General features: G+C 44.8%; 1 protein-coding gene across 4 annotated transcripts in view; it reads right to left on the bottom strand.

Annotated features, from left to right (window-relative positions):
* Positions 1 to 5,960: 5,960 nt before the first annotated feature.
* MAPRE3 (microtubule associated protein RP/EB family member 3) overlaps positions 5,961 to 12,626 on the bottom strand; it is a 146,610-nt gene continuing 139,944 nt past the window's right edge. For all 4 annotated transcript variants that reach the window (XM_069728544.1, XM_069728542.1, XM_069728545.1 and 1 more), the window contains one exon: positions 5,961 to 11,849. In XM_069728544.1, coding sequence (XP_069584645.1) covers positions 11,781 to 11,849 — 69 coding nt within the window. In that variant the 3' untranslated portion in view covers positions 5,961 to 11,780. The remainder of the gene's footprint in view (positions 11,850 to 12,626) is intronic.

Here is a 12,626-nt window from a genome sequence, read left to right as displayed (position 1 = left end):
TCAGGGAAATGCGGTAGATATAGCATACAGATATAGTGAATCCTGTTTGTTAGGCAATCCATACATCTCATAGATTGTAAGCTTGCGAGCAGGGCCCTCACTCCTCTTGGTATCTATTTTGAACTGCGATTTTGGTTATGCTGTAATGTCTATTGTCTGTACAAATCCCCTCTACAATTTGTAAAGCGCTGCGGAATATGTTGACGCTATATAAATATTTATTATAGGGCAGCACGGTGGCTCAGTGGATAGCACTGCACCTTGCAGCGCTGGAGTCCTAGGTTCTAATACCACCTTGGACAACATCTGCAAGGACTTTGTATGTTCTCCCCGTGTTGCGTTGGTTTCTTCCGGGTTCTCCAGTTTCCTCCCACATTCCAAAGACATATTGATAGGGAATTTAGATTGTGAGCCCCATCGGGGATAGTGATGATGTGTGCAAAACTGTAAAGCGCTGTGGAATATGTTAGCGCTATATAAAAATAAAGATTATTATTATTATAAAAATAAAGATTATAAAATTATTATTATGTGTTGCGGCTGTCGAAGAGTCACGAGACATGCAGCCTTAGTGACTCTAACATATTTTTTTGAGTATGTTGAAGACACTCGGTTAGCACACGTGCTTGAAAAAGGTCCACGGACCGAAACGTCGCCGCAGGAGGCAGAATAAAGAAAGTTATTGTCTGTCACTTCCTGGTGTGGCGCTGTCCTTTCTATATTTCGATTGAGCACACGTGCATGGTCTGATAACACTAGAGAGAAAGGAATCAGAAGGATCTAGATAAGCTTGAACAATGGGCAGCGACTAATAGACATTTAATAGGGATAAATGCAATATTCTACATCTGGGCAACAAAAACAAAAATTACATCTACGGAATAGGAGGAATAGAACTAAGAAACAGCACATGTAGGAAAGACGTGGGTATACTAATAGTGTCACGATGCAATTTTAGATTGTGGCAGATCCTGGTTTACCTCAGTTTAAGACCTTTTTTCCTTTCTGATCATCGGGGGTTAATGCAGTTTTTTCACCCCGGTGGCCGCTGGTATTATTGCATTGCTGCTGGGTCGGCTGATGTTTGTGGTGACCACTCCCTCCATTCTTTAAGAGGTCACCTGGTTCATCAGCTGACTGTCGGTGTTAGTTCATTCTTCAGCGACCAAGCCAGGAGTAGGAGCTAGCTGGGAACTGTTGTTCTACAGCTGTTTCCGTGTTATCTGGTGTTTCTTCCTGCTGTGCTGTGCCTTGCAGCATTAAGCTAAGTGTGGTTTTTCTTTACCTTGTCTGTTTACCTGTTATTTGTTATATTTATACACTGGTGCAGTCCACCTCCCTTGAGGGGAGAGGGGGTCACTGATAGGGCCTGCACAGGAGACAGGGATACGCTGGCGGCTCGGGTCTCCTAACCTTCATAGGTACCCCCGAGATAAGGGAAAGCCAAGACCTCTTATAGTGGCAGGGACAGGTGCGGGTTCCAGTACGCCGTCCTGCCCCTTTATCGCCGTATTATTGAAATCCACCGCACTCCCTGTGTGGAATATCTTAGAAACAAAAGGATTTTTTGAAACTTGCCAATTTCAAGTGAAAAACAGAAATCAATCAAATGTGACAGATCAAATAGTAGGTACAAGCGACTCAATCTGATGTGACGTTTCGACCCTCCAGGGTCTTACTCTAAAGTCGCACTTAATCCAGGATTTATGAGTGGCTCTTATGGTAAAGAGGATGTTGTCCCTGTAATGTCAGGGGGCAGGTACAGTCCCTTTGATACCAAGTATGGCCTAATAGTTGATTTTTCTTAGTGTGACCTTGTTGAGGAATAGCAGTGGTGCATCAGCGTCTTGCTGCTGTTTGCATATGCGATTTATATAGAGAGTTGGTATGTCACTGGAGACAACCTTTTTTGCAGGTGCCAGCGTATCAGCCTTAAATTGCTGGTAAGTTGTATGTGGTTTAATGGATTTGCCAGTTCTGGATAAAGCCTTGTAGAGGGGTAACAGCGGCGCATCTGCGTCTTGCTGGTGGACATGTAGGCTTAATACCCTTAGTGGATGGGGGATAGCACTCCTGCCTCCCTCAGGCTATCCCCCATCCAATAAGGACATTACAGGGACAACATCCTCTTTACCATAAGAGCCACTCATAAATCCTGGATTAAGTGCGACTTTAGAGTAAGACCCGGGAAGGTCGAAACGTCACATCAGATTGAGTCACTTGTACCTACTATTTGATCTGTCACATTTGATTGATTTCTGTTTTTCACTTGAATAAATTAGCAAGTTTCAAAAAATCCTTTTGTTTCTAAGACATTCCACACAGGGAGTGCGGTGGATTTCAGTAATACTGATACTAGACCTACGGTCTGTCTCACCAGCACCCCGATCTAAATTTAGAGTGCAGGCCATACTATATATATTTATCCTTTATCGCCGTAAACAGCGTGACATTAACACCGACCTTCACATTATTTCTGGTGAACCATGGCTGAGATGCAGGCCTTTGCCCAACTGCTTCAGACCCTCACTGACTAGTTTAAGGTGCTGCGTAGTGAGGTGGTGCAGCAGCTGCAGCAGTTGGTGGGGTTTTGGGCTTCGGCCCAGGTACATGCTCAACCTGAGCCCAAGTTATCTCTTCATGACAGGTTCTCTGGTGGGAGAGATAAATTTTTGGTTTTTAAGGAGGCCTGTAAGTTATACTTCAGGCTCCGCCCTCTTTCATCAGGGAGTGAGGAACAACGGGTGGGTATCATCATTTCCCTTCTTAAGGGTGATCCCCAATCCTGGGCCTTCTCCCTGCCGACCGGTTCTCCATCTCTACGGTCAGTGGACGAGTTTTTTTCAGCTCTGGCGCTGGTATCTGGTGACCCGGACGGCGTCTCTTTGGCGGAATCCCGACTCCGTAAGATCAAGCAGGGGGGTCGGCCGGCGGAGTACTGTTCAGAGTTCAGGAGGTGGGCCACTGACACACAGTGGAATGACCCGGCCCTTAGGAGTCATTTTGTGCAGGTTCAGTTACTGATTTCCCGTGGAATTATTAGCAGCGTTGGTGTGCATCCAGACTGGTCACTACAGGGGTTATTCTAGATATGGAGGAGCTCTTCCAGTCCTCATGGTGGATGTCCTGCTGCCCCTCAGGCTGCTCCGGTCAATGTGGTCGAGTGGCTGCACCACATGTGACCCGAGGACACATTATTAGACAGGAAAGCAGTGAATATTTTCTAATTTTGTATATCATCCCCATTGATACTTCCACCTCAGCTGCCTCTAAACTTTTATCATTCACTGCCTCCTTTGGCCTCACTCATTGGTCCTCTGAGGCCACTCACAAAGATGGTCACACGCTGGACTTCATCTTCACCCGCCTCTGCTCCCTTACTAATCTCACTAACTCACCCCTCCCCCTGTATGACCACAACCTACTGACATTCTCTTCCCTCTCCTCTCCTAGTTTGCAACCCCCACTCCACAAACTCACTCACCCTAGCAGAAATCTCAAACACCTCAATTTACAATCGTTCTCTAGAGTTCCTTCTCCCTCTTACAGACATAGCCTCCCTTCATGACACAGATTCTGCTGCCACTTTTTATAACACCACAATAACCGCAACACTCGATTGGACCACCCCTCTCATGCATAGCAAAACTCGTACAATCAACAGGCAGCCCTGGCTGACCAGCCTGACCAAAGAACTGAGACGGGCTTCCAGGATCGCTAAGCAGAGATGGAAGCGATCCCGCTCTGCCGACCACTTCACTGCATTCAGGCAGTCCCTCGCCAGCTTCAAGTCCACTCACTGCTGCAAAACAACCTTACTTCTCATCTCTCATATCCACCCTGTCTCACAATCCTAAACAGCTTTTCAAAACTTTCAATTCTCTACTCCATCCCCCTGCACCTCCTCCCTCCTCTCATTTCTGCTGAAGACTTTGACTCTTTCTTTAAACAGAAGATCGATATGATAAGAGAAAGCTTTGGCCCACAGCGCCCAATGCTCCTGTTAGCTGCTCAACCCTGTTCCTCCAAAATCAGCTTCTCCACCATGACAAAAGATCAGCTCTCCACCCTCCTGTCAAGATCACACCTCACCACTTGCACGCTTGACCCACTCCTGTCCCACCTCATCCCTAACCTTGCCACGGTCTTCATCGCAACCCTAACACACCTCTTCAACCTCTCACAACAGGTGTCTTCCCCTCATGCTTCAAACATACCAAGATCACACCCATCCTCAAAAAGCCCTCCCTCGACCTATCCTCTGTGTCTAGCTATCGACCAATATCTCTTCTCCCTTATGCCTCAAAACTACTGGAACAACATGTCCATCTTGAACTGTCATCCCACCTCTCCTCCTGCTCCCTCTTTGACCGGTTACAATCTGGCTTCCGACCCCATTACTCAACTGAAACTGCCTTTGATACTGTGGACCACTCCCTTCTGCTAAAGATCCTCTCATCTCTTGGCATCACAGACTTGGCCCTATCCTGGATCTTGTCATATCTAACAGACCGAAAATTCAGTGTCTCCCTCTTCCACACCATTTCCTCACTTCGCCCCTTGTCTGTCGGTGTGCCTCAAGGCTCTGTTCTAGGACTCCTACTCTTCTTCATCTACACCTTCGGCCTGGGACAGCTTATAGAATCCCATGGTATGCAGTATCATCTCTACGCCGATGAAATGCAGATCTACCTTTCCAGACCTGACCTCACCTCCTTACTTACCAAAATCCCACACTCACTGTCTGCTATCTCGGCCTTCTTTTCTGCTCGCTTTCTAAAACTGAACATGGACAAAATAGAATTTATCATCTTTCCCCCATCTCACTCTACCCCTCCACCAGACCTATCCATCAATGTCAATGACTGCTCACTTTCCCCAGTCCCATACGCCCGATGCCTCGGGGTGATCCTCGATTCTGCCCGCTATTTCAAGCCACATATCCAACCCCTTGCTTCCTCCTGCAGTCTCAAATGCAAAAATATTTCCCGGATCCGCGCATTCCTTGACCACGACACCAGAAAAACACTAGTGCATGCCCTTATCATCTCCCGCCTTAACTACTGCAACCTCTTACTCTCTGGCCTCCTCTCTAGCACTCTGGCACCACTCCAATCCATCCTACACTCTGCTGCCCGACTAATCTACCTGTCTACCGCTATTCCCCAGCCTCTCCCCTATGCCAAGACCTTCACTGGCTTCCTACAGCCCGGAGACTCTAGTTCAAAACCCTTTCTATGACATACAAAGCCATCCACAACCTGTCTCCTTCATACATCCGTGACATGGTCTCCCGCTACTTACCTACACCTAACCTCCGATCTTCTCAAGATCTCCTTCTCTACTCCCCTCTCAACTGTTCCCACAACCGCATCCAAGACTTCTTCCGTGCTTCCCCCATACTCTGGAACTCTCTACCACAACACATCAGACTCTCGCCTACCATAGAAACCTTCAAAAAGAACCTGAAGACTCACATTTTCCGACAAGCATACAGCCTGCAGTGATCCTCAACCTACTGAACCGCCGCACAACCTGCCCTACCCTCTCCTCGTGTATCCTCACCCATCCTCTGCAGACTGTGAGCCCTGGCGGGCAGGGTCCTCCCTCCTTCTGTACCTGTTGGTGCCTTGTTTTTTGCTCATGTTTAATGTATTTGTCTATATGTGCCCCTTTTCACATGTAAAGCGCCATGGAATAAATGTCGCTATAAAAATGTATAATAATAATAATCCCCTTTAGTTTTTTATTAAAGGGGATCGTACATCGGTATTTCGACCCGGAGTACATGCAGAGCGGCCACAGGGAAATTCTCTCTATGTGGTGACTGGGAGGCAAATCATCTATCGGTAGATGATGTGTATCACACGTTGGAGGAATCCTGGACTCTGATCTCGGAGCTCCACGTTTTATGATGGCAGCTCTGGACCTTACCCAATCATCACACCATGACAACAGAATGATATTTCCACACCAGTTTATTTGAAATAAAACAGAATAACACAGATGCAAGATTTGATCAATTCTGCCAGGTCCTCGGTGTCGACCGACAGATGAGAACGGGGTCCGTGCAGGGGGTCTTGGCTTTGGGGAATGACCCCAAATTTCCTGCATCTTAACCCTCAATTTATACAGATTGTAAAGGAAGCAACTGAAAACTCTAAAGTCGTCTTCAGCTTGTTCAGATATGATGAGATAAGCATGAAATAATAAAAAAACACATAAAAAAATCAAACAAACCAAAAGAAATGAAAAAAAAAATCAACTAATGCTCCCGACTAGTCTGTCGAATAAAAACAGGCCGAGGTCTGTAGGGATCACCAAATGCCAACGTAGAATCATTTACATGGGTCTCGTTCTGTAAACCTGCTCACGGTAACAGCTATTCAAGGGTGAAGGGTGAAAATAAGAGAAACGAAACATTGTGCTACTGCTTCCAGTAACCCACAATCACTAATAGAGGGCAAGAAATGTGAACAATTCCTGGACCGCAAAATTCTCCCAGGAGAAAAATTTTAGATGATCCTCATTAACGTGGCCACCTGTACATGATGCAATTGCTTCTATCATAGCGCCCCGTACTGTAGAAAAAACACATTACAAGTCAGGAAAGACTTTTTTTTCCATATCGAGCTCTTATAATTCACTTCTTGGATCACAGCCGGGGAACCTTCTGGATTTCCTCCCCCTAAACATCATATCTGTACATGCACACAATGGGTCCGATTCATCATTTCCTCAGTTGTTAGGTCACTTTTCTGTTTTTGACATGAGGTTTTTTTTTTCTTCCTCAAAATGTCTCACGCAATTCATGAAACTTGTGCAAAGCTGAAAATTGTATAATTGTCTGCCTTTAACAACCACTTTTTGACTTTTTTTGTGTGCAGAATGTCTAAAAAAATGCAGCTTTTTTTTTTTATCTGTCATGCATAAAATCCTTCCAGGGATGTACTAGAGTAGAGTTGATCTAAATGTTTTCACTTTGAAAAAAGGACAACTTGCGTCAGTCTAAAACATCTTGAAAATCCACATTGATGTAAAAATCAGAAAACTACAAAGGCAACTTCAAATAAAAAAAAAATAGGCGTAAATCGTTTGATGAATTTGTCGCAAATCAAAAAGTCACTAACTGAGACATTTAGAGATGAATCAGGCTGGTTGTCTTTTTCAGGCGGTTCTGCTTTGAAATCCACCTGAAAGAGCACTTAAAAAATGCTAAAATGTGAGAATATATAGACTGCAATGGCGAAACGACTTGTGTGCAAACATTCAGTCTTTTAACTTTTAGCTTATTTTAATGGCATCAGGCTTCGAAAGCCACAGCCAGGATAAAAGAAGTGACCTGACCCTTCTTCAGATGTGTTTCGCTTGGAAAGGGCTCAGTATTTTGTACACAATGTAAACAAAAAAGCAGCAGCAAAATAATAACACGTTACACGCCAAAAAAGAAGCTTCAGGTAAAATTCCGCTGGTGGATTCTTCTTCCAAAACTCGGAGGGTATACTGCCATCTAAGTTGATGCTGTGTGCACATACCCTCGCGGGTCCTTCACTTTCTGTGACTATCTCTAGGACATGTCCAACTTTTTCTTGACATTCCACTTTCCCAATTGGAGATGAGCAAATAAATACAATTGGAATTGAATTCTGGTCTTGTTTTACAAAAATCCAAAATTTGCCAAAATTTCAAAACTAATAAATTAGTAACCGCTCATCTCTATTTCCAATCCTTTCATCTACCTTCAGTCAACAACGCTCTTGAACCATATTACGACTATTTCATATTTCAGTCTCCAACTTGCAGTTCACCACTCCAGGGTCACACGAGCACAGTCGACCCTCTGATAAATAAAATATGTCCTACATAAATATACAAGTAAATAAGAAATAAATAAGCAATGTCCATTCTCCTTTTCACACGGAAAAGGAAAAACAATCGGCAGATCAATGATTTTCTCATCATTGGAGATATTCTCCACAAGATCTTCTAAGGGAGCTGCAACATTCCACAAAAATCTAACAAAATTCAAGAAAAAAAAAAAGACTTTAGTCAATTTCTTGAGGTCTGCTGACATCAGGACTTGAGGTCAGACTGGATCCCATGTTTAGATGTGAGCTCAACACCAATGACAAATTTGAGAGCAATTCACTATGGCCACCTATGGATCACCACGTCCACCTAGGGATACCCATGGCCACCTATGGGTCAACATGGCCACCTATGGGTCAACATGGCCTCCATTGAAATCATTTTTATGGTATAAACATGATACAACTATGAGATGGAAGTCAAAGTGTTGGCTCTTTGATAAAAACTTTTACTTAAGTTAAGATTTCGTAAAAGGAAATTTAAAAAGTGCATGAAAAATCTATTTAAAAAAATTATACACATCTAAATTCTGCGGAGCACCTACCGAATGTACAGCCGTAAACTCACAGTCAGAAATTAAATTAACATAGTACAAAAGGCTTCAAAACTGCGAGGTGGAAAAAACTGAAGAAAACTTGATTCTGGGACTATCATAGAGGACAACACAGGAGGTAAATGACGGAGGACAACGCAGGAGGAAAATGACGGCGGACAACGCAGGAGGAAAATGACGGAGTGCAACACAGGAGGAAAATGACGGCGGACAACGCAGGAGGAAAATGACGGAGTGCAACACAGGAGGTAAATAACGGAGGACAACACAGGAGGTAAATGACGGAGGACAACACAGGAGGTAAATGACGGAGGACAACACAGGAGGTAAATGACGGAGTGCAACACAGGAGGTAAATGACGGAGGACAACACAGGAGGTAAATGACGGAGGACAACACAGGAGGAAAATGACAGAGGACAACGCAGGAGGTGAAAGAGGACAACGCAGGAAGTAAATGACGGAGGACAACGCAGGAAGAAAATGACAGGAAAACACAGGAGGTAAATGACGGAGGACAACACAGGAGGTAAATGACAGAGGACAACACAGGAGGTAAATGACGGAGGACAACACAAGAGGTAAATAACTGAGGACAACACAGGAGGTAAATGACGGAGGACAACTCAGGAGGTAAATGACGCATTTGTGATCGGTCGTTTGTATATGACTAATAACTGGAGTGTTTTTCCGACGCTCTCGGGGCTCCAATAGTAATTACTGTACAGTAACATGTTGTACTGGACTGGGATGACCGTTATGGAGAATCATGAGCTGAGCACCCCGCATGCAACCACAGCAGCTAATCCCACATTTCACTGCTTCCGGCTGTGCAATATACAGGAGACCTGTACATGAGGACATGCGAACAATGGGACACCTGTACGAGCACAAATGTTTTTCTATATGAGTCTTCTGGTATCCCGGTGTTATCACATATTGGTCTCCTGATGTCCTGGTACTATCATGTATACGTTTCCTGGTGTCCCAGTGTTATCATATACAGTATGGGTCTCCTGGTGTTATCATGTATAGGTCTCTTGGTGTCCTGGTGTTATGTATAGGTCTCCTGGTGTCCCGGTATTATCAAATAATGGTCTCCAGGTGTCCCAGTGTTATCACATATAGGTCTCCTGGTGTTCCGGTGTTATCACGTATAGGACTCGTGGTGTTATCATGTATAGATCTCCTGGTGTCAAGGTGTTATCACGTGTAGGACTCGTGGTGTCCTAGTGTTATCACGAATAGGTCTCCTGGTGTCCCGGTTTTATCACGTATAGGTCTCCTGGTGTTATTATGTATAGGTCTCCTGGTGTCAAGGTGTTATCACGTATAGGACTCGTGGTGTCCTAGTGTTATCACGAATAGGTCTCCTGGTGTCCCGGTTTTATCACTTATAGGTCTCCTGGTGTTATTATGTATAGGTCTCCTGGTGTCAAGGTGTTATCACCTACAGGTCTCCTTGTGTTTACATTAATAGGTTTCCTGGTGTCCCGGTGTTATCAAGTATAGGTCTCCTGGTGTGCAGGTGTTATTATGTATCAGTCTCCCGGTGTTACTATGTCCTGTTGTTCTGCTCTGATGTACAGCTGTACGGATTTGCCGGTGTAATAATGTTGAGCTACTCAGGTGTTTTATATACAGTTGTCACAATGTCCAGGTGTCCCATATACTGCACAGTCTGTGGCTAATAACCATCAATTAAAAATATACATGAGACCTCACTTGTAGAGCGCTCACAATGAGCTCAAGCTGCTACAGTCCCTCTATAAGACCCTGCACAAGTCTGACATCTTGCCCAATAACCTGCCTGACTGGTTGTGTCAAAGTAAATAAAGAGATTCTCAAAGGGCAACCCCTTTAAGTCTTCTCTATAGTTTGACATTATCTCTCATTGCCGAGTAACCACTTCTTTTCCCGTCTCAGTGACCACCATCTCCAATCATCTATCTCTCCATGCTGCAAAGAATTGTTTTAGATTCCCCCCCTCCCTAATAAGGCAACAGTAAGCATGAAAACATTGTGCCATCCTGCAGCTTCAGGATAACAAAAAACAAGCAAGAGACGGTGAAAAAGTGCAAAACCAAATGAGGACCGGCTCTCCGGGGTACAGGAAAAGGACCATAGAGAAGCAGACAAGCGAGAAGTTGTAAAGCCAGCCGTAGACCAAGTCCATGCAACAGATGCCAGTTGAAGACCAAGTCTGTACAAGAGCCGCCAGACCTAGACTGAGTCTGCGCAAGAGCGCAGAGCCGCCAGACCTAGACCGAGTCTGCGCAAGAGCCGCCAGACCTAGACAGAGTCTGCGCAAGAGCCGCCAGACCTAGACCAAGTCTGCGCAAGAGCCGCCAGACCTAGACCAAGTCTGCGCAAGAGCCGCCAGACCTAGACCAAGTCTGCGCAAGAGCCGCCAGACCTAGGCCAAGTCTGCGCAAGAGCCGCCAGACCTGGACCAAGTCTGCGCAAGTTCCGCCAGACTTAGACCAAATCCATACAAAAGCCACCAGACCTGGACCAAGTCTGTGCAAGAGCCGCCAGACCTAGACCAAATCCATACAAAAGCCACCAGACCTGGACCAAGTCTGTGCAAGAGCCGCCAGACCTAGACCAAGTCTGCGCAAGAGCCGCCAGACCTAGACCAAGTCTGCGCAAGAGCGCCAGACCTAGAGCAAGTCTAGATTCTGAGCTTTCCAGTTAACTTTACTCAAGCAGCTTAACTATTGATCTAACTTGAGTCTGTGGGTGGTTGTAATTTGGACATTGAGGACGATTTGTGCAGTCATTTGTAGAAGGTGCAGATCAATGTTCTCAGTTATTTCCTCGGACATCTGGATGAAGATTTCTCATTATTTTCTAAAACTTTCCAAACCATTAAAAAAAAGAAAAAATGAACAAGAGACGGCCAAGTAAAATACTCCATTCCATGAAATAAAAGGACAGAAGGTGCGAAAATGTAAGAGGAAGACAAGTCTAGAGGTAAAAAACACAACAATCAAACATCGCGAGGGCATCCTGGTGGTCAGGTTGTAACGGTGAGAGGACAAAGACGTATGGTATCAGCTATGTATCTGCCCGCAGAGGGAGAATCTCCTGATGAATGAAGTGCTAAATCCATGCCTAAGAAGACATCCGCTCCCGTGCCCCAGCGGCACTATTCACATTTCAGAGGTTGTGGCCCGCAGGATAACCAACCAGTCTGGCTATCAATTGAAGGGATTGATGATGGTTCACAAGCACGTGTGCTGAGGATCCAACCAAACAGGTTCAGTCTGCAAAAAAAATGGCTGATGGGGAAACGGGCAACGAGGAGCAATATTATATTACAATGCGACAGTGACAAGGAAGAGCAGTGGATGTGGTTAATATTCATCCTGATCCTCAGCTTGAAGCTCGTCATTCTCATCGTCGTCCGGAGGAGCAAATCCCTCCTGTAATGAAACCACAACTAAAGTTAATAGGCTTCCAATGGCTCGAAATTCAACCAAAACATAAAACTGAAGATTCTCAGTAAACTCATTCTACAGCTGGTAATATGCAGGGAACCAAAGAGCCTATGTGTAGCCCAAAATACATTTATTTTATGCTCGATATAGAAAAAAAGAGGATTTTTGATACTCATCCTAAAATCTCATTTTCATAATCTTCATCAGAGGTGAAGTCTGCTGCCAACTAAATCTGACACTAATAAAAAAAAACTTTTAAAAAACATAAGTCATCTCCTCTGCAGAAGGCTATAGCTTGCCAAGCTACTCAGTAAGTGAGAAAGCAGTAGGTGAAGCAAAAGAACAAAAGGAAAGAACAACTGCCCAGAGAAGAAAGAATGCAAATGCTGCCCGAACGGGCAATCGAGGACCGGTGCTGTGTCCCCAATGAAGACTGCGAGAGAGGTTTATCTGGGCGTACCAAAAATTATCTTTTCTCGGGTGATTCATTGGTGGGCACAGAAACCATAGGATGTTCTAAAGCAGTTCCTGGGGTGGGGAACTAAAATGTTACAAAAGGAATAATGATAACTCAGGCAACCACCCGAGTGCTTGCCGCTTGCTTGCAGCAGCACCTTCAAGTCAAGACTTTAAACCGTAAAAAACAAAAGTATGAACTTTATAATACTTAGAAAAGTTATGGACAGATGACCAAATAGCAGCCTTACAGAATTACAAAACAGATTCCCCGGAGGCTCCTGCAGCCCAAGTAGTGTGAGCTGA

This window comes from Ranitomeya imitator, chromosome 5 (genome assembly GCF_032444005.1).
Source record: "Ranitomeya imitator isolate aRanImi1 chromosome 5, aRanImi1.pri, whole genome shotgun sequence".
Taxonomy (NCBI): Eukaryota; Metazoa; Chordata; class Amphibia; order Anura; family Dendrobatidae; genus Ranitomeya; species Ranitomeya imitator.
This window is presented reverse-complemented; position numbering and strand designations above follow the sequence as displayed.